Source organism: Gallus gallus, chromosome 9 (genome assembly GCF_016699485.2).
Source record: "Gallus gallus isolate bGalGal1 chromosome 9, bGalGal1.mat.broiler.GRCg7b, whole genome shotgun sequence".
Taxonomy (NCBI): Eukaryota; Metazoa; Chordata; class Aves; order Galliformes; family Phasianidae; genus Gallus; species Gallus gallus.
In genome coordinates this window covers 1,880,806-1,903,683 of record NC_052540.1, presented here as the reverse complement: position 1 = coordinate 1,903,683, position 22,878 = coordinate 1,880,806, and the positions used below count along the sequence as shown (strand labels likewise).

The following is a 22,878-nucleotide window of genomic DNA, read 5'->3' as shown; positions in this document are numbered from 1 at the left end:
AAATAATAACAGGCATTAGAGAAAGCCAAACTTTCTTTCTGTCCTTAATTTTTTAAACAGGAAAACTTGAAACTTAGAACTTGCAGCTTTATTTCTGACAGCCTCCAATGGAATAGTTGCTTTTCTAGACAGGGCTTTGGCTGCTACGAAGCGTTCAAAGTTGCCTCTACAAAAAGGGCAGACCTTGTCAGTACATCTGCCTTCACAGCAAAGAACTAGCAGCCATTCACAAGCATTAAGTAGCAGAGTAACAGGCGTTACAATGTCAGTATGAAATGAAATGGGGAAGTGGGAAAAAGCAGACATGGGCTGACCTACTATTTCAGTAGTCCCACAGACACATTTAAGCAAAAAAATCCCTCATACCAAGAAACCCCCTCATGAACAGGATCCCTTCAACCCAACAATGATCAGAATCACTGAAGAACACTATTTCCCCTTTATAACCTCCCTGAATACAGCAGGCTGCTGCTTAGGGAGCATGGATTTTCATCATAGAATCATAGAACTGCTCAGGTTGGAAAAGACCTTAAAGATCATCGAGTCCAACCACGACCTGACCATACTACCCTAACTCTAACAACCCCCCACTAAATCGTGTCCCTGAGCACCACATCCAAACGGTTTTTAAACACATCCAGGGATGGTGACTCAACCACCTCCTCCTTGGGGAGCCCATGCCAGTGCTTAGCAACCCTTACTGTACACAAGTTTTTCCTGATATCCAACCTAAACTTACCCTGGTGCAACTTAAGGCCATTTCCCCTCGTCCTGTCACCAGTGAGAAGAGATTGACCAAAAAAAAAGCTTAAAAAAAGAACTTATGCTCAAAGTTATGCTCAGCCACAACTGTAGAAGCTCAACTATTTGACTGAGCAGCAAAAAAACATTTAACACGTGTAGCAATAATCTCAAAAAACAGCCACTTTTTCATCAGTTTGATGCAATTAACATGATATCTTCCTCTTCCACATGTGTTGCTTCTCACAGCACTGTTCCTAGGTATGTTATTTCTGGACTCCTAGAATGAACAAGGACAGCCTGTTAGTTCAAGCAGCACAGCATGCCATCAGTATCCCTCCTCCCCTGGGATGTATATACTCCCACTGTAGTGCCATTTACATCCACCCATCCTCTAAAGAAACAAGTAGATGCAGTGTGTGGGCAATCTATTCTTTTCTTTCTGGGGAATAATCAAAATATTGACTTTAAAGTTTATCTGTTCGAGACCTGTCATCTCAGGGACAACAGTAACCCAACATCAAGTGAACTCTACAGCATCATAAAATGTGAAGAGTTCTATTTTCTTTGCTTTAAACTACTTTGATGCCCAGAAACGTCAATAAAAGCACCACCAAACCCCAGGAAATGCCTCAAAAAGGAGAGAGGCAGAGCTGCAGCATCTTCACAGTTTTGTCAGGCAATGCAAATGTTCCACCTTGGAAAGGCCCATCACAACGCTCTGTTAGCCATAGAGAAATCCCACTGAGAAAGCTCACCTTCACTGATTTCAGTACTTTGCTTTGATTTCATTCGTTTAAAGAGAATATTTTCTAAATGGACCATGTCACCAAAAGAAACAATCCCACAATAAGCAACACAAGTCAATCTTTATTGAAAACTGAAGTATTAATACATAACAATTCTTGTTACAATAAACGTGCTTTTAAGAATTTAAATCTGAGCTCATCTACTCATTGAATTGCATAAAAAATAAAAAAAGTATGAATTTTCACAATTGAACTGGCTCAGAATGGGATCTCCACTCTTTGTGTTGATGTGATAGTTCAATGCAGGAGTGAGTGATGCCTTAAAACTTATCCTGGAAGACAACATTGACCTAAACTTAAAAAAAAAAAAAGTACCAATACAACTGTTTGTAAGACAGTTTTTAAAAAGTCATAAAAAGGAAACCTGTGTCTATTTCATAACAAACATGGAGAACTACTACTGGGGCCTCTTGTACTTCCATTGCATGCACTCACTTTTCCAATTCTTAGACATGAGGGCAGCCAATAATAGCATTACAATTAAAAAAAGAAACACACTAACAAATTCATTCTACTTAAAACAAGTCTGTACAGCAGCCAGCTAAAAAAAGCTTTCCCAGTTTGCCTGCTAAGTGCCCAAAAGTCACAACAGTTTAGAAAAGTCTTGTTCGCTTTCTTGGTGTTGAAACTTCAGAGCCCATACACTGTTTAGAATTGTGTTGGTTTTGTTTTGTTTGTTACACAAATGGACCCTTACTACCTACCTGTGGAATTCAGATGTTTAAAGTGTTATATTCAACATACAAAAGAAAAGGTTTCCTCGTCCCCAGATAAACACTGTTCTTTTTCCTACTCTTCCCTCTGCAAAACACACCTTACCTTCTCCCAACACACACCCCCAAGCAGAAGTCGTCCTCACTACTTCAGAAAGAACTGGATGCTCTTTGAGGCTTGCACAATCCTAACCTTGCTGCAGTTGTTCCTTTTAGCTGGCATTCTAACTCAACATATCTCAGGGTTTCTGCAAGAAGCTTAGAATTGATAAAATACAGAATTAGCAAGCTGACACGTTATGTAAGAACCATCTCAATGAGCTTAAATCTTCATTGTTTTTTGGAGAAGTGCTCACAAATGCTTCAACGTGAGGATTAATGGATTGCTTTTGACCCTCAGCAAACATGAAGGTTGGCCAGTGACACCTGCTGGAGAAAACCGCACATGGATCATACCAACTACCAACTACCTACCAACTACTGCACAAACCACATCTGGGCAACTGCAAATAACAACTCAACAACCACAGCTGTCCTCTTTCCCCACACGTTCCAGCTGAAGCATCACTACTGCTCATGTTCCTAACACAAGAGATTTCACATTACCATTCTCTGGTATGACTTTAAGCCTGGAGTTAAGTGGTGGCATCAGCTATTCAAGCAAAAATACATTCTAAACCCAAACGAATGGTGTGTAATACCACGCTTAAGCACTGGGGAGCAATTTCAAGCCAGTTCTGACCTTTTCTTGCTCAGATCCCTCAAGCAGCCTACCACCCAAGTGACAGCAAAGTCACAACACCTTGTTAAGAGCAGTCAGTGTTGAGTATCCTGGTATGCAACTCTGTACCATGAAGTACCTTCAGACAACGCTACGACACTGTGGTACTTACGGTTAGTTTCCTCCTCCAGTGGATGAAGCGATACGAGGAAGGACTAAAGGAAAGGATTTTTCTTCCCCATCTACCACTGCCATCTAAGCTTTTAACTTGCATAGTACACTCAAAAAGCTTCCATGAACAGCATTCCTGTATGTCTCCTAGAAACTTCAGACAGGAGATGGTTACAAGCATAACAAGATCTAGTAGTAGGCTCTCTGTTCTCCTTCCAATTGCCTGGTTAATAACCACCATGCCACTGACTAGGGCTACATGCTTTTGATGCCAATTATTAGCTATTTATATTTTGCTGCTGCTACATTTAAAAGACATTTTCATCAGCTGTCACTGACATAGGGAATACTTCAGTTTTTAAAAAATATTTTACCTAAGTTGAACACTTGAAATTTGAATTGAAAAAAAAAAAAACCCAAAGAAAAAGAAAAATCTATTTTGGACTTCTCTCTGTTATTGCTGCAGTTATCTTCAGTTCCAGGTTTGAAGTAGTACTTTTTTTTAATCATATAAAGCTGCCATAAAAGTTTTTTTTTTCTTTTTTTTCTTTTTTTTTTTTTTAAGAGAAGCTTGATCTGAAATGTCTCTACGGCACGAGCTCTTCTCACTGTCAAAGAGCTCTCGTGCAAACATACTGCGCGTTTATTTATAAAGGAATTCTAAATAGGGAATGTTATATAAAAAGCAGGAGAGAATGTTTCGTAAGACCCTCACTGTGTAAACGCCTATTGAACGATGTACAACTTCCCCCGCCGCTGTTTTATATCCATGCTTTCTACTATTTGCAACAAAATACCATTAAGATAGTTATATACACACACATACTCCCCTCCTGTCCCCTCCGCACTGTGCTTTTGGTTACTTCCCATATCAAACTGCTGGAGATGTGCTCCACCCTCCCAGTACATCACAACCCAGCGGAACTGGAAGGTGTGGTACCTTTTTTGTTTGTTTGTTTTTAAAGGAAAAAAGGTACAGTTTCCCCCTCGTGGATGAATCCCATAATGCAACTTAGAAAAAAAAAGTGCTCAAGTAAGTGTGACTGCCTAAAAGTTACAGAACATTATAGGGACCAATTCCAAGATTGCATTTAGGACTCTGAATTTGGAGCAAAGATACAGGATGTTATGTTCGTTCCTTAACTATTTATCTAATGCAGCATTCACCTAAGTTCACTCCTATGATCTTCAAAGCTTTAGTTTATGGGGTGATGAGATAGGAAACAGCGAAGCTCTGAGCTTGTTCTGTACAGCTTCTCCTCAGTATAGCACTGGTTCACACCTGAACTCTCATTAAAATCACGCTAAGACAACCAAGATGTCACACTGCTTGCAAACTGAACAAATGGCCTGGATTCACATTCACCGTACCACCCGGCACACCTGGCTACTCAAAGCTGCAAACCTGCTACACAAAAGGAACCGTTGAACAGACCTGACCCAAGGCAGTACAGATTCAAATGGTTTGTCTGGGGTAATTTTCTGCTCTATATGAAAACATATGGAAATCCCTAAGCTGCAGTAAGTGCTCATGAGTAAGGTTTAAAGTACTTATTCCAACATCATTAATATTCAAGGCATTAAAACTAAAGGGGCTGTCCTCTGACAGTGATTCCTGAAAAATAATCCTAAACTTTATCAAACAACAACAAAAAAAAAAGTAGTAAAAAAAAATATGGAGAGTGCTTACTGTAAAAAATAAAGTTACTGAAGGCTCTAACCCCAGTTCACAAGCATCCCACCAGGGCAGAGTACTGGAATGGCAGCATTACATCAGCACTGATGCTACCCCAAAGTAGCTGCCAAATCTATAGAGGAGCAGAACACCCCAGAAGAACATTAATTAGATAGAGAACTTTAAAAAAAAAATATATCACTTCTGAATGGAAATTAGACTATTAGAACGATACAGCCTGATATACCTCTGTGTAAACGCTTAAAAGGGAACAACATTTTATAATCATTTACTGCATAATTTATTGCAGGCAGAATGTATATTAAAAAAAAAGTTGCATTTTTCCAGAATTGTAAGTCAAGCAGGTCTAAGAAAAACCTTGATTTCATGTGCAACATTTTAATTTGAAAATTTAAAATCTTCCTGGTGAGAGTTTTGGTATACAAATGGGTTCTAAGGCTAGCCCTTTATCACCACTGCATCTGCTTTGAGGTACTGTTTTAAAAATTGAAGTTGCAAGAAAGAATACCAGAAATGACTCATTGCAATGAAATGCTAATCCGCAGTCAGTCTTATTTGTACGTGCTTCCAAGTGCAATTTAGGAAGTTAAAAAAAAAAAAGGAAAATGCTACAAAAATACATCAAAATGCTGTAACCACCAAATGGCTCCCACTTCAACTACCAATATTTTCAGGAAAAAATAAAACAACCAAACTATCTGAAACCTCTATATTCTGGCAGCCCTACTACAGCATATCTGTAGTCCATACTGCAAGTAGCTGACAAGGAAATTGTGTTAAAATGATTTGTTCCCCTTTAACATACTCATCAGGCACACCAGCTTTCCTCAGGATAGCACGCAGCTGATCTCCCATCTGTCATAGAAAGCCCTAATACTTCTTAAACATCAGGAAAGCACGCTGGGTCAACTGCACCTAAGTTTGCAACTGACTACAACATTCTTTAGGAAAAACAACAGTGATCTCCTAACAGAGATCTAAAGGAAAGTGTTATTCTATCAGCCTGTGTGGCAGTCTCACTTTGACACATCTTGCATCGTATGAAAGGTAGTACTGGATATGTATCTCCCCAGGGCATGCAATTCATTACACAGGTCGCCTCCTACTATTCCTAACGGCAGGTTTTGCCTCAAGGAAGCTTGCTTTATTTACTCGCACACACAGCGTTACCTTCGTCATTTCATTCCGATCCTTGAGAACAGCTCTATAACACTGAATCCATGTAACAAAAACGTAAAGGTATGAAGTAAACTAATGGCGTGCGGGATTCCTACAGCTTTTCTGACTCATTTTCCAGTCACTCCAATTTAGTACTTGAATTTGAAAGGAATACATCACTTAAATTTAAAAAAAAAAAGTGCCCCTTTTAAACTGGCAATCCCATCAACCCAAAAAAGGTTGAAGCTCTTATCTAATGTATCTTATGGTAGTCTACAAAGAAACTCACTTTCATGATTCTACCTTTTAAGACCCTGCATACATTACAACAGTGCATTAGTGATACAAGTTGTAAAATACTTCTCGGTTCCTTTGGATTTGCATATGATGGTTTTTGCATCAGTCACTGCAGGTAGATTGAGCAAGCTTTGTTTTTGTGTTTTAACATGCATTCAACTAGATATGGATCAGAATAAATTTATACTCCCTTTTTATCATTATAATTAGCTAAAAAATTGCAAGACAGTCCACAAAACAGGATTTGCTTTAAGACTAACTGCTGGAGTTCCAAGATGTAAGATATGCAGCACTGGAAAATCTTCAGTGATCAGGAATTAGTAGTGTTTAGCCAAGTGTTGAAAGCATTCAGAAGAAGAGTCCTGGTTGGAGGCATGAGGGCTTCAGCACCAACTTTTAAACCTCAATTTCTTGATTGCATATCTCCCATCTTCAAACCTACATTGAGGGGAAGGAAAACACTCAATTAAGTGAGATGCTATTAGAGTGTGGTAAGACATCCTACAACTGTATGCACCACAGTGATAATACAAACACATCAGACATTCAGAAGTACCATACAGTGCTATTCCAGCACTTATCCACTAAGATTTACAGGCCCCTATGTTAAGAATTCATTACACTGATTTTCTCCCATCATCTGCGCTACAGCTTTCTACTGCCATAGTAGTTTTGTATTAGAAGAACGTGTAACCTTAAGAAGGTATTTTAAGCCTGATTAAATTACCTTAGTTTAGATACAGTGAAATTCTCACTTTTTGCACTAATGTAATTCGACATTTTTGGGTGAAACAGGTTTTTATGTGAAACATTTCAAGTTTGTGTTCTGTAGCACAGCATCAAAGCAAAGCCCAACATGGACGCTGCTCTACTAACTCAGAAGGCAAATTCTGAACTCCCAATCACTGGCACAGAAACCCCAATAGTGTTAAAAGTAATTTAATAATGTTATCATAAACTACACTGACAAAGTGAGAAATTCTAGTTCAGTTGTCATTTTATTTCATCAAATGGAGCAGTTATTGATACAGACTCAAAAAACAAGAACCAGGAGCAAAAGTGAGGATCCCCAAAACATTAATCTTTGTGTCAATTTCACACACATTACACTCCCCCCAATCCCACTTCACAGTAAGATTTCAGAATCAAATCTCTTCCCTCAAACCCACGATCTAATTTATAGTCCATATCAGAACTCATCTTCCCACAGTGACTACAAGAAGCATGAGCTGAAGCTTACCAGAATTTTCCCCAAAGAAATCCTTATTTGCTAATAAATAACAACAACAACTAACTGGTTTCAGTCTAAATCAGCAACTTACACTGACTGCCAGGATGATCACCACTGTGGGGGCACATAACTATAGGTTGGTGTTCCTGGAGCCCGATATGTGGGCATAGTAACTGGATGAGGGGCTACTGGAGTTGGGGAATGAGTTGTCAACAAAGTTCCTAGGGAGAAGAGAACATACATATATTTAAAAGTAAGCACAAATTCTGGCACAGAAAAACATACAGGAGAAATTAAAAATCTTACAGCTTGCTCATATTCAGATTTAAAATTACCAGCCTCATTTTGCACTCCATCCTTCAAACATTTAAGCAAAGGTATCATTTTGATGCTTAGTCCAACGCAAAGATGTTCATTACTTACAAAAAGCTTTAGCAGAAGCCTTGCAACATAAGCAGATTATTCACTGAAATACTTTTCCCCACAGCCAGCATTACATTCCAAAAGAATATTTGATGGTAGAGATATAACTCGACTGACAAATCAGAATAAATTACTTCTCGTTTGCATTAGCACAGATACAGGTTTTTGCAGACAAAGAGGGGGTTCAGAAACAGGCTGAAATAAGAGGATCTTAACAGCCTCACTCTGCAGTGCTTTGTAACAATAAAAAATACCTGGCATAAGCTTGCCCACATGCAGAACTGAAAGCACTCTACATAGTTCAGTTTGTGACATGTCACTTCCATAGATCTGGGATTCCCCCAGATTAAATGATAAATTTGATGAGATAAAGAACTATCTGGAAACAAGCTCATGGCACTCATTTTTTTTAAATTACTGAATTGAGAATCATTTGAGCGAATGTGGACATTTCTTAGCAAGTTACACTGAGTAACAAAGCACAATACCCCTCAGAAAAGACTCACAGATGAGTCTACATAACAGTTAAACAACATCTCCGAAACTCTATAACTCAAAGACTGTGGAGTTAGGAAGCAAGCATTCCTAACAATTGCCCATGACAGAAAGGACCCCCGTGCAGTGCAAACACACAGAGGTCAGCAATAGAAGGGCAGGCTGAGAGCAACGTGTTTGGTTCAGCCTTTAGAGGTCGCTGTCTCCATCTCCATAGGTACAGAGAAAAGTTTGGAAAGGAGGAATTCAGAGCCTTCACATTGATTAGAAGCAAAGGATGCAAAAAACAGATGAAATTCCATACAGAAATACAAAATTACCACCTTACTGTAATACTAGTATCTGAAATAATAATGCCAATATCCCCATCGCTACAGATGATCAAAATATCACTGGAGAAGTAACCAATCAGATCTAGGCTGAAGTCAGTATGGCTGGATGGATATCCAGCTGCTGGTCTGGATAACCTACAGAAGTCCCTTCCAATAGCAGTAAGTTATGATTCTGCATAGTACGTCTCTGGCATCGCATTTTATAATGCAGTAATGTTTTCCCTCAAATAAAGCAGAGCATCAAGAATACTAAGGGTTAGAAGTCCACCTACCTGCTGACATTGCCATAGTAGTCCCAGCCACCATCCCCATGGTCACACCATTTCCTCTTGGTGGTGGAATAGGAGCAGGGTACATGGTTGCTGGCATGCCATTAGGCTGCACAACTGTGGTATGGTGAATTACGTGGGGTGGTGCTGCATATAAAGGCTGTGTGTAGTAAGTGCCTTGCTGTTGAGAAAAAGTAAAGCAATTACTGTGTACCTTTTGGGGAAAATAAAAAACATATGTCTTCTTTCACTAACAAACTTAGTAACATTTAACCCTTCATTTTAAGGCATTTAGTATAACATTCAGTGGCAGAGGCAAAAATAGCTCTCCCATGCTGACGGCACCTTCAACAATAAGGTCTCTTTGTTTCATATATTTTCATACATTAACACATGAAAGAACATCTTTCACAACTTTTTATTCAACTGTTTTTGGTTAAAGAACCCAAGGTTTCTGACAAATCCAATATACTAAGCAGTCTGGATAAGCCCCGCTACATGCTCATTAATCCCCTTCTACTAACACGTATGCACCATGCAAATTTCCTCTACAGAAGCACCTACTTTTCCCCCAAGTATTGTGTTTATCCAAGTGTCTTCATTCTGTCCTTTCTAGGAGTTCTCAACAGTTTGCCTGTTAAAACAGTCTCAACAATTTTCAGGAGCAGTGCAAGCTTATGGCCATTTCAGACAAACTTCTGTAGTAGTTACAGCTTGTACCCTTCATTTTTAAAGCTACTGAAACTAGTCTGTCTTCAAACACTGAACATTTTATCAACGAGCAGAGTGTAACCATCATGCAAGATGAAACGTAGCAGTGCACACACAACACTGTAAATTACTGCATTAAGAATTCTCACTATTGGCAGCTAATTATTCTCTTCAAACCCACAAAGGAATAAAATGCAAACAGATATTACAGGGTAGACAAAACACTACTAAGAGTTGTTTGGTTTTGATCACTTACCTGTGCATATGGATTCTGCTGTGGATAGGCACTTCGAACTGGATACACAGCAGTCTGATAGGGATTTGGTGACGAGGAATATGGAGGAACTGCACCACTAGTGGGTGAACAAGACACTTTATAAGGAGTGCCTGGTGTATAACCTGGAAACAAAGATAAATCTGCATTAAAAATGTGAAAAAAGTGTCAGTACACTGCTTTATGAAGTCATGGGCAGCAATTTTCTTAATTCCTGATTTCCTTTACCTTTATGTGAGTACTTTGTAGTAGCCTAGCCTCAATATCCATGCACAAGTTATAGCTTGTACACAGTACTGGTAATGTCTGTATGTAACATTTGACTGTCTCAACTAAGAATGAAAAGCTACAGTATTATTCCATCAACTTGCTTTTCCACTAGCTGGATTTTGTATAAAAATTGGCTTTGGATTTTAGTAGTTGTACTGTTAAGCGTTTGGATTCAGTGTATTAGAAAGCATTCCTTCACAGGAGGATTTGGTACATGTTGAGGACTGGGCTGATATTAACACATCCAATATTGTATTGACAGGAGATGATGGGTAACTACCTTCTCCACAAGAAACGGCACAAGAAAAACAATTCCTAAGGTCAGAACCTTTCTAAGACCTCAAGATGGCTTTTCAGAGAACAGAGACAAAATATGCCACCTCCACTTCAACTGAAGTTTATTCATACTTGCTTGTTGGCAATTTCTGAACTACCTAAGGCAAGTATGAAAGAGATCCTACCTTTAAAGTACCCACGTTGTGGTTCACTGCAACTGCAAACTAGACTTTAAAGGCACTTGAGTATCCGTAAATTTCCCTTCAGTATACTCCAGATATAGACAAACACTTAATAATCACTTAATTATTTTTATACATTACAGCAAGATGACAACTCCACTTTTGCAGGTATAAGTAGCAACTGCTGGCTCAGGCTCTACCTAAAGACAGGCAACTCTCCCACAATTCCTGCAGCCCTCATCAGAGGCACAGTCTCAGGATTTCATGAAGAATGCAACAGACCTATGAAAAGCACCACTGCTGCCACAGTAAGTTGCACGCTACAACCCCTAAATTATACTATCACTTCATGGCCAGAGTGGGAGAACACCAGAGAAGTCTCAGGTCTCACATGGGCCACACCAGAAAACCCACGGTGTAGGTGTTACCGTAAGCCACAACAGCTTTTCCTTATTCTTAGTTCTTGGTTCTAGAAAGTTCTGAATTTCCAGTTATTGCTTAGACACACCTATTACACATACCTGTTTGGAAGGTAGGATTTGCTCCAGGATACATATTAGGGGAATAGGCAGGAGCAGCCGCTGCATAGCCCATTGGGAAGCCAGCTGGAACAAAGAGTACAAAGTTATTTTCTAGACTGACTGCAAAGCCTAACCAAACTTTATTCTTCCTGTACACCCTTTAATTGAGATGAGCTAGCAAACGCCTTCTGATCATGCTTTCTCAGCATGCCCCTCCTGAAGCTGAATGCTAGCCGAAGGGGACAGCTCAGGAGTCACAAGGGCCATTCTCTTCAGCAAACCTTAATGTTGGCCATGCAGCTCTTAAGTTAGACAGACAACAGAGTTTTGTGCAACCATCCAAAATTCCCTAAGTTTTATGATGTGATGAAAACGTTCACCTGGTGAAAAACCTCTACTTCACAGAAATAATGAAATCCCTTAAAGTCAGAGCAACTCTGACTTCCCAGATGAGAGAGATCACATATATACCAATATTTCAAAGATTGGAACTTTGCTAGATTTTAATTAAATAATTTCATTTGGAGATTTCAAATTCTATGGAAAAAAAGCGATGACCATTCACATCATCACTGTCAGTTTCAAAAAACTTCTCACATTTGATGCATGTCTGCTTTCTCACAACCCCTGAAGTCCTTAGAGTTACTCTCTGCAACAAAAGCTATGCTTACTTTGGGACTAAGCACCCTAACTTAGTTTTGTAAAGCACTTTGCAAATGTATCAAGTTACATACAACTGGCATTACTGTTAGCCTGATCCATATTGACCACTTAAGAGAAGCATTAGGCTTAAAATCAAAGATAACATACTTGGGTCAGGACAACTTTTCAGAATGCAAATAGCTCTGAGGATTTCAAACTCCCCAGCTCCTAGTGAAAGTCCTCCATGCAGCCCTACACCTGACCTCACATCTGCAACCTTATTTTGTACATAATTTTTCAGATCTTCATTCTTCACAGCTTTAGCTCCATGAAGAGCTCTGATCTAGAGAAGTGCAGTTACACCAAGCAGCAGCTTTAATTTCTAGATACAGCTTTAATCCACATGAGAACATTTGGATATTGATTCCTTGCTACTGTAAACCAATCCAACCGCTTCAAATAGATGTAGTGCAATACAAGCAGCTATTAAATATGCAACAGCTTTACAAACACAGTGCCTTCAAATAATACACTCCTCCTAGCTGTATGCTCATTACTTTCTACTACCATGTAATCCATGCAAATTCAATGATCCTGGAAGGAGAATCTGTAGTTTCTGTATCAGTAGAGGCAAGAGAAGGAGACTTAGTCATGCAATTATTTTAAAGAAAAAACTAAGGTCATAGAAGGTTTGGGTTGGAAGGGCCCATTAAGATCATCTAGTTCCAAGCCCCCACGTATGCTAGTCTACTTTTCATTTGACAGGAAGTTTTGTGTTTATCTCATGGTCTTTAAGTGTGAATGAGACACTCACTAAGCTCTATCAATATCACGGGCAGAACTAACCTACAAGGCTGAACTCAGGGGTCACACTTCTGGAAAGTGACTAACTTCTGCAGGCAAGAATGTTATGCCATCAGCTTGAAATACAGCAATTCAGGCACATCTATATCAACTTTCTTTAAATTCCATGCATTTCAGTCTTGACAGTTTACTACAATGCAAAGACCAGCAGATCTACCCATGTATATATAAACAGTAGTATCTATAACTTCTCATCTCCTATTCTATTGTTGCTACATTGTTTAAACTGCTATTTACAGGTCTGCAATAGTTCGTTTTCCTAAGTAAACCGAAGTACTGCTTAGATAAGACTACACGATGACTGAAAAGCAACGTGAACAGTCGTAAGAACAAGAGAAATCCTGGTAAATATAAACCTGTGTTTAGAAAATGAAAGGAGATAAAAATACCAATTAGTATTAGTATCCTGCTGCATCAAAAGAGGGGCAGCCAGCAGGGTAAGGGAGGGGACAGTCCCCCTCTTCTCTGCCCTTATGAGGCCCCACCTGCAGTGCTACAACCAGGCCTTTCTTGTGCCCCCAGCACAAGAAAGAAGGTGAGCTGCTGGAGCAGGTCCAGAGGAGGCCCACAAAGATGCTCAGAGGGCTGGAGCACCTTTCCTATGAAGAAGGGTTTAAGAAGTTGGGCTTGTTCAGCCCGGAAAAGAGAAGTCTCCTGGGAGATGTCATTATGGCCCTCTAGCACCTAGTGGGAGCTTACAAATGGAGGACACCAACTTTTAATATGGTCTAATAGCAATGGGACGAGGGAGAATGAATTTTAACTAAAAGAAGAGAGATTCAGATTAGATGCTAGGAAGAAATTATTTACCTAGAGGGCAGTGAGGCCCTGGCACTGCTGCCCACAGCTGTGTGTGTCCCACCCCTGGAGGTGCTCAAGGACAACTTGGATAGGGCCCTGGGCAGCCTGAACTGGTGGGGGGCAGCCAGCCCATGGCAAGGGGTTGGAAATAGATTGTTATTGACATCCTTTCCAATCTAAACCTAAAGAAAGCCTTGACAAATCACTTATGAATATAGAAATAATTGTACTGTAACTGACATTAAGTAACTACTGCTGCTTGCCTTATGATAAAATTATTCTAGCCCATACAGCCGATTAAGATGGAGAGTGAGACCATCCTGCAAGACTTAGGGTTATACGGCATCGGCTTTACAATTTACAACTGAACCATTTCAGTCACTCAGACTTCAACATTTCAATGCAGGACTTTGTTTTTTGCTTTATCAATACTACAGAAGAAATTAATAAAGCCACACTAGCTTGAGGATAAAATAAAGGTACCTAAAAGGGAATCAATAGACAGAAAGGTAGAAGGGCTTATAGAGATCTAATCAAAAGCAAACTCACACATCAGTATTTAAAGAGGAAACACAAAACAGGAAAAGGTAAGGAGAAGCTCCAGTACACGACTTAAGTTGCAACACATTTTAAAACTGTAGATCAGTAGGAAAATCTGATACAGAGATCATTAACATTAACTGTTGTGCTGAATGACTTCTAGCTCCCAACGCAGATCAACCTGTCTGTGAAAGCAACACGTTTTGATACATAAAAATCTTGACACATAAAATTGGAGTTGATCAACTGTGCAGACTCTCCTAGAAAGGAATAACTCACTTATATCACACATGTAAGAAAGGCTGCATGAAGAAACTGTTTGAAATGCTTCACAGAGGAAATGCTTCTTTTCAGCCTCCCTGGAAAGTTTTGTCTGTCCACATCTAATTATTGCTTTATTAAGCTTCTGAACTACAGACAGATCAGAAAGCAGAACGCTCACACTGAGTATTAGGTGGGAGGGTGGAACACAGCGAGAAACCTGAGCACAAGGGAGAAGCAAGGAAAACAAGAAATACATTTACTTCCCCATTTTTAAAGAACTTTTTGGTCATTTTCTTGGTCCAAACATCAGTGCTATTTTCTCTTCTAAGTCTTGTAAACAGTAGTCAATTAGAAGCAGCAAGATTGGCTCTTCTTGCAGGAAATAACTATGTGAGCTCCCCAAATATGTTACTTTGTAAGACATATTAAGATTATAAAACAGTATGACTAACACAATTCTTGAAATCCCACTTTTTAGAAGTTAAAAACAAAACAAGAAACCACAAACAAAAGATGACCATACATGAGCCCACTCATGAGCTACTTCTACTTCTTGATTGCAGAGACCAGCAGACCGAAGTTGAATTAAAAACAAAAATAAGGGAGTTACCTGGATAACCAATTCCTTTGGCATTTGCATAGGGAACCCCAGAAGATCCAGGGCTATACACAGGATTCATGATTTCAGTAACTATCAAGAAAAAAAAAGAAACAAATATTTACTCAATACAGTGAAAGCTTGAAATCTCAGCAACTAAAACGTAAGCAGAATTGAAGAAAAGGAATAAATAGCAGCAATTCCACTGCTCACATCATCAGAAAACTGTAGTTAGAGAGCAAGATGGAGTTATCACAGAGTTATGTTTCAAAGCATCACCAACTCCCGTTCAGATGGAGAATCTCTCACAAATGAAGCATTCTCTGTTGCAGCTCATGCTTCCAAAACAGTTCCACCCTAAAAAGCTTCCCCATGGCACACAGCTCCATAACCCATTGCAGGAACAGCAGGCTTCCCACCAGCCTGCCATTTACCATCTATCGACGTTGGTTTCCCTCCCCTTTCTTCCTTGAAGCGTCCAGCCAAGGGATGCAAATACTCACAATCAGTTACTATTAGTAGTACAAGACCAGGATTCCAATCCCTTACCACCATTAAATTCAGCCGCTGTCAGTAGCCCAAATATCATAGAAGTGGAAAGAGACCTATATTTGAAAGCTAGCTCCATTTACTGCTATGTTCTTCAGAGCATGAGATGAACTAGCAACTGGGTCCACTCATTTCTGGTTCTGTGTATATTCACACACCATAAAGGTACCGATAATTAGCACTGCTGTCAGGATAAAACCAAGCACCGTTCTCAAGCAGACCTTGTACATAAACACCAAGGCAAGCAAAATGGCACTGCAGGTGTGAAGTCTTTCTAGCAATACTATGTACATCTAGGAACACAAATCACATCAGAGCTCCTCCCACAAGAGAACTGTTTGCAACTACTCTTCTAATATTTCACAAAAAAAAAATCCCCATGTCTTAACCCAACTACCTTCAGCCTTCTGATTCTCTGCACATATTTACAGCTGCTGTGAGTGCAAGTGTCAGTTTGTCACTACAAATAGGCTCCGATGGCACAAGAGGAGGCCTTGCTATGAAAGCAGACTTTCTCACTAAGTGCTAATACCTGGTATTTGAGTCACTTCCTCTGCTGCACCTCGAGATGCACAATCTTAAAGGAATAGTGTGTTGTTAAGCAGTTACACCACACTATTTTAATTACAGAATATGTTATGGCTGCAATCTGAGCTAAGTCTATCAAGATAGGTGCCCTGATAACCTATGGTAAGCAACCACATGAAGCACATGCAGTTTGCTTTCTAAAATGACTAACACTAAGAACAGCTCTGTAACAAGAGATTTACTATTTTTGCTTTATTCAGGAACTGGGTGAGTTTTAAGGTCCCTCCCAACCCAAATCATTACGTGATTCTATGGTAGGGACTCTAATTTACTTGAGAATTTCCAGTCTTCTTATTAGTTCCCTCCATCTCATTCACATCTTTGCTTCTATTCCACTGTTGAATTTGTCACGTTTTTGCCTCCAAGCTTATAAAACCTCTGAAAGGCTCAACCTTTGATTGAGGGAAGGATATACCCCTCTATTCAAAACTAACACTCTCCCACAGACCCATATCCCTACAAATACCTGCTTGCAGTCCACGTGACTAGAAGGAAAGAAGACCCTTTAATGACATCATAGCTCTGAGTTGTGAGAAGGAAGCAAGAAACAAGCCTGGGAAAACAGCAATAGTGCTCTATAAATATTTGAGTAAAATAACAAACAAAAAGCCAACAACCATTAGGTCTATTGGTAGTCAATAACTGCAGGAGAACACAAGGACATACATTCTGGGGGATGTACAGGAAAGGTCAGGCAACTCAGACTCAATCTTAAAAGAAGTGGCAATTAAGAAAGGGCAGAAAGCATGGCACTGCTAGCCTGCAAACTGACCTATTGGAAAAAAAACAAAGTCAACTTCCACTTTAAATGAAACCATGCCTTGAAACTCACAACCACTCATCTCAATCAGCACAGTTAAAATGTGTGCACGCACACAGAAGCACAACTTCAGCTGTACAGGTACGTGATTTTTACCACTGCTGCTTCTGCACTGAAATGCAGAGGACCGCCCACATGCAAAATGCACTCACAAGTTCTTATACTGCAGACAAAACTTCGGATCCAATTCTAATTTACAATAATTATTTTCAGACCTTCTCCGAAGGACCCAGCGTTGTGTAAACATAATTATACAGTATTTTCCAGCAGTTGCAATCGTCCCACCCTTAGCGTAATTGTACTTCGAAGTGCATCTGTTACACTGGAATGCAGAACCTTGCAGTCCACCTTTCCAGGAGGAAAGGCACAGGCTTAAAGTCCACATCAAACAATAGGAAAAACACTCTGAAGTGAGCCCAAAGTTGCATGGTTTTCAGCCTTTCTGTTGGCATCCTCTCCAAAGCATTCTCATGCTAATGTGTATGTAAATGTGTCTACAGTGCATCACCTGTATAAAAACTGCACAGAGTCAACTGCATATAAATTACCCAGTCAACTAATTCCTTCAGCTGATGTGAAGCTAATCATATTTATTAAAGATACTCTGATTAAAAGACTTTGCAAGCATGCTTGGCAAGGTCAAACGCTTCACCTTCCATTCTTTCCCAAAGCCAAAGAATCCAACAGTTTTGACAAAGCCCGTTACATCTCATCCTGGGACAGACACCAGGTCAATCACCCATCCTCCTTTTAAAGCCATGCTTCAGGGAGCCGAGCACAAAGACCAACTGCCGCTAGAAGCTCCAGCACTCCACATGAAATACTCTTTTCTTCCCACAACAGGCAGAATAAGCACATTTCTAAGAACTTTTGCTTTTTGAAATTATTTTACAGAGAAGTATGAATGCAAAAAAGGAATCAAAAAACAGGCTGTAGCAATTGGACAGATCAATATGATGGGAAAGGCGTTACAATCAGGTATGATGACAGAAGGACCGGCATGATAGAAAGGTGCTATAAAGGAAGGGAAGAAGATTGCTCACCCATATCAGAAGATTCCAGGTTTGCAGGGGAAAGCATCACCAAGGAGGGATCTCCAACCAGAGATCCTTGCCAGTGGCAGTCAGCCCTTCAATGGGGCCTAAGAGAGGTGCAGCCAGGCTCCACCCCGTCCTGCCTCACAGCTGAATTGCCTCCACCCGTGCTTCAGGGCTGACCGGGACCTTTCCCCAGGTGCTCCATCAGTGGATCAGGACAGGACTCAGCAGTTCCCATACAAAGGCCAATCAAACACCAAGAAACAAACTGCACACTCCTTTTTGACATACATCTTTTCTTACCATTTATTTTCAAAGTTATGCAGAAAAATTGCTGGAACAAGATCTGCTAAATGACCCTTTGTGCTCATTTTTTATAATTCTATGCTAGGAGTTGGAGAAAAAGTTCTCTTACATAAGTATCTTGTCTAAAGCACTCTACCACGTGCCCACTACCATTTTCCTTCTTGCAAGTTAAGCAGACTCACATTAGAACACTACAGTACGTCACATCTGCCCATCCTTGAATACTTTCAGAATGCTCTTAGCATTCTAAAAGAGGAACTTGTAAACAATTCCTTAGTAGATGCTAAGTTAACTACCATCTTTGGAACACTCAACATTTTTCCTGTTTGATTTCTAGTCAAAGCTTCGAAGAAGCAAACTTCCTAAAAGTCACATAATCCCAGAACTGCAGAGGTTGGAAGGGACCTATGGAGATCATCTATAGTCCAATCCCAGCTGCTAAAGTAGGCTCCCTAGAGCAGGTTGCACAGGAAAGCATCCAGGTGGGTTTAAATACCTTCGGAGAAGGAGACTGTACCACCTCTCTGGGCAGCCTGTGCCAGGGCTCTGCCACCCTCACCGTAAAGAATTTGCCTCCCATATTCAGACGGACCTTCCTGAGTTCCAGTTTGTGCCCCTTGTCCTGTCACCAGGCACCACTGGAAAGGATCTGGCTCCATCTTCCCGACCCCCACCCTTTAGCTATTTATATGCATTGATAAGATCCCCTCTCAGCCCTCATTGCTCCAGCTAAACAGTCCCAGATCTCTTGGCCTTTCCCCATCAGGGAGATGCTCCAGGCCCCAGTCATCTTTAAAGCCCTGCACTGGACCGTCTCCAGCAATTCCCTGCATGCCTCACACTGGAGAGCTCAGAACCGGCCCCAGTGCTGCACATGTTGTCTCCTCAGGGCAGAGCACAGGGGGAGGATCACCTCCCTCACCCTGCTGGCACCCATGGGTACCACTGGCCTTCCTGGCCACAGGGACACAAATCCAGTAATTCTTACTCTAAAAAAGTTGTTTCCACTGCTACATAGCAAAGAAAATTATTCGGTACACCTCTGCTTTCCAAAGGGCAGACAGTGATTACAGAATCAGCTGCATGAGTGTCTGCCAAGACTTCAGCCACTTCAGGGGAGGGTCTGACATCAGCAGGAATTCAACACTTCCTCAAGTCTTCCCACACAGCATTGGTATTTGCAGGTAGCACATGCTACACTTCCATTCAACGCAGATGTCAAAACAGTTAATTGAATTTTACTAAACAACATTACCCCTTGTGCCAAACAGGGCAGGGACCCATGGATGTCCATGATGGATCAGTGCTTACAAAGAACTGCTATACCTCCTGCCCCCAGCAAGCAATCCCACTCTGGCACTCCAACTGGGAAGTGAGACCAGTGTGGTCCATTGGGAGGATTCTGGCTTTCCTAGAGTTTTCAGGGCAGAGGTAGCTGCTGTATTTCCTGCCTACCGATGTGAGAGAGCTGAGACACACCACCAAATGCCTACGACTGCACTGGTTCCAATGCAAGAGAGAGAGCAGGCCCAGATAGCTGCAGCACAGCCTGGAGTGGTAGACCCACAGCCTGGACAAGGACAAGTAGCACCTCTGCCCAAGTTCACACACAAAGCAAAAGACAAAGCTAGAAGCACCATTCACAAGCAAGGTTTCCTTTGTTACTACATTTACAAGACATCCCTTTCATAGAGAATAAGGAAGACTGACAAACATCCCAGTTTCTGATTTGTGAGCTAGTGTACATGCTCACAAAGACCAAACAGGAATGAAGCACTTAAGAATGCTATTGGTCTGAAATAATTAAAAACCCTTATCTGTAAGTCTATTCTACCAGTCCCTTGGGATTTCTTTTCATTTTTAAAGGCTGAATGACAGAACTAAAATAGCCATACATTAACTACAATAGCACTTGTGCAAAGTGTCAGGAAGGACTGGCACAGTGTGCTTAGATGAAGACGCAACATAATTAGTTCCATTTATATTCATACAAAGGAAACTTATGTGTAAAACTTAGTATTGAGATCCTGCTGGTGAACCAACTTCATTTGTACATTATGGTGTTCTGGTCTTCCAAAGCATCTCAGCAACACAGCAAAATCACCAATGCTTTCTTCCTTTTTAAAAAACAAACAACACCTACAATTATAGAAAAACTTAAACAAATGGATTAGTATTTCTTGAAGCCTGCAACTCCCTGCTTATTGCTAGTGCACAAGAAAACATCTGCTAACTCTCATCCTTGCATCTTCAGAGTAACTCGGAGCTCACGTACGTCAATACTATTACTTGAAAGATGTGGAACAGCGCAGCAAAGTTATCTATTCCTCAAGAGCTTCAGAAGTCCATCTACTGCCAACACTGGGCAAGTTCATCAACAAGGAGACAGGCAGAAAACTCAAAACTGAAAGATTAAAACTTCACTACATGAAAAATCCCATTCACGGCATTTTGTTTACATTTGCAGGCTCTGCTTCTCAGAAGATCACTGTCCCACAACACACATTCCTTTTGGAAACGAGATGGAACCGTCACAAGTTCCAAACAGAGAGGGGTTCGCTGATGGACTCTCAGCCTCTCCCACTGCCTGACCCGAAAGGTGAAGTGTGAAATGAGCGCCACAGAAGGCAAAGAGCAGCAGAGAGGTTCTGTGACACCAACGAGACACACTACAGTTCAAGCACCTCAGGGCAGACACAAAGCCTGGTCCCACTAAGCGGGATGCACAGCAAGACAAAACGCTCAGGAACAGAGCTCATCCCACGCTGACAGCCATACAGCACTTCAGACGGAACTTCTGACACTTCTCAGAGCAGGAATTTCACCCTTTGTTCAGGACGCTCCGGACGCGCACAGAAAGCACAGCCTGCACGGCGGCCCGGCTTCTTTCACCCGCATCACACTGAGCTAACGGGGCAAACCCGCTGTGCACACCGCGCAGCACCTCCCGCCTGGGCCGCCCGGCCCGCGGCTCGCAGAAAGCAAACGCGGAGGTCCGGGGGCTCAGCACCTGCCCGCGGAGGGCCGTACCGACACCTGCTCCGCGGTAAGCTTCAGCGCGGCCCCGCCTGGCGGCCACCGCCCGCCCGCCGCGGGACAACGGCATCCCCTCCGCGCTGCAGGGCGCCGGGCCCGGGATGACGCGGCCGCGGCCCGCAGCCGGAGCGCGGATGGCCGCGGGCCCGCCCGAGGCGCCCTTACATAAGGGCCGGCGCGGTCGGAGCAGCTCCGGAAGCGGGTGCCGCTCGCGGCCGCAGCGGGCCTCGGCGCCGGGCACTCACCGGGCTGCGGCGCTTCGTGGTGGCGGTCTCGGCTGTCTCGCTGCGTGCGTGCGTAATGCGTAACGCGTAGTGCGTGCGCGCGTGCGTGAGGCGATGGCGAATGGGCGGAGCCGGGCGGGCAGCGCTGCCTGCGAGATGCAGTGGCCGCCGGGCAACTCCAGCCGCTTCGCGTCCGGCCGCACCGAACAACTGCGCACCAACACAGCGGCCTACGTCACTTCCGCGGGGCTGGGGTGCGTGCGGCCAGTGCAGGGCCGGGTGCCTGCGTCACGTGACCGGAAGTCCTCGGCATCGCCCCCGGCACGTGATGCCGCTTGCCTATCTCTCCGCCGCCATTTCCGTGCCTGGGTAGAGGAGGCAGTCGGTTGGCTGTGTGCTGTGCAGGGTTCTGTGCTGGTGGCCCTTACTGGGAGAGAGCACGGCGGCCAGGCCTGCTCGGGACGGCAGCAGGCCTCGTGCATTGTGTTAGAGAGCTGCGCTACCCTCTGGAAAGCTGGCTGAGAGGGCACGGTGCTGCTGCCTGCACTGAGGTGACTGCAAATAAAGGCCTCTGTCAGGCTCCTTTACAAGCTGGCACACGGGGTGACCCACGCTAAGAAGGCTGTGTGGGTGGCAGATCAGAGAGGCTGAGGTCCTATCTCACCTGAACCTTAGGAGGAAAGTAATAAATGCCTTAAACAGCATGCTAGCAGTGTTGGTAACTGAGGCACTTGTGGCAAAAGGCATGCAGTGGTACTCAGTGCCGTTTAGGTCTGTTGAGGAAGCATGACTCTGCCAGTGCTTAGAGGCATCCTGAACAAAGAGCATTTGTCCAGACGCAGACAAACTGCCATTAATTCTGTGGGGCTCTTTGCTGTCACCATGACTAATGCTACCAAGAAGGATGGGCTGTCACCATAAGAACATAGTTCTTAGTTGATCCTAGGTTGCACAGGAACACATGACATTGTGCTGCTGGAAAGGGTGATCAAAACCAAAGTGGAGCAGGTAGGAGGCCAATGGCCGAGCATTAGGTGTCTGTTTAGAACTGGTGACTGTGCACTGCAGCAGCATTCTGTACGGCAGCTCTGTGCTCTGACAGACTAGCATTGGTGAGACAAGTGTTACAGACAAACTAGCAGCTGCTTGCATCCCAGCAGTGAGAACAATACCAGATGCTGCATCAGCTTTTTCTCTGAGAAGGGCCCATTTGCAACAGGTTGAGCTCTGGCTGACACACAGCCCATACAAGTGGGCCTGGCATCCCATGGGTTTACCTGACACTGCAGGGCATCTTGGAGACCTACTGATCTTAGGGA

The 22,878-nt window shown here is 42.3% G+C and overlaps 1 protein-coding gene across 1 annotated transcript; it reads right to left on the bottom strand.

The window, feature by feature from the left end:
* Positions 1 to 1,591: 1,591 nt before the first annotated feature.
* On the bottom strand, positions 1,592 to 21,773 carry FAM168B (family with sequence similarity 168 member B). The gene is made up of 7 exons (XM_422581.8): positions 21,581 to 21,773; positions 15,012 to 15,092; positions 11,291 to 11,374; positions 10,024 to 10,166; positions 9,060 to 9,237; positions 7,629 to 7,758; positions 1,592 to 6,744 (listed from the first exon to the last, which is right to left on the bottom strand). Exons 2-6 carry the CDS (start codon positions 15,079 to 15,081, stop codon positions 7,646 to 7,648), a joined length of 588 nt encoding a protein of 195 aa, XP_422581.1. The 5' UTR covers positions 15,082 to 15,092; positions 21,581 to 21,773; the 3' UTR covers positions 1,592 to 6,744; positions 7,629 to 7,645.
* Positions 21,774 to 22,878: the final 1,105 nt, after the last annotated feature.

What these genes read in the sequence shown, in the direction of transcription:
- FAM168B (XM_422581.8), bottom strand. Translation starts at nt 15,081, where the DNA reads ATGAATCCTGTGTATAGCCCTGGATCTTCTGGGGTTCCCTATGCAAAT. An exon ending in CAAAGGAATTGGTTATCCAG is followed by an intron (nt 11,375 to 15,011) that starts GTAACTCCCTTA and finishes TCTTTGTTCCAG; the next exon opens with CTGGCTTCCCAATGGGCTAT. An exon ending in AAATCCTACCTTCCAAACAG is followed by an intron (nt 10,167 to 11,290) that starts GTATGTGTAATA and finishes CTTTGTTTCCAG; the next exon opens with GTTATACACCAGGCACTCCT.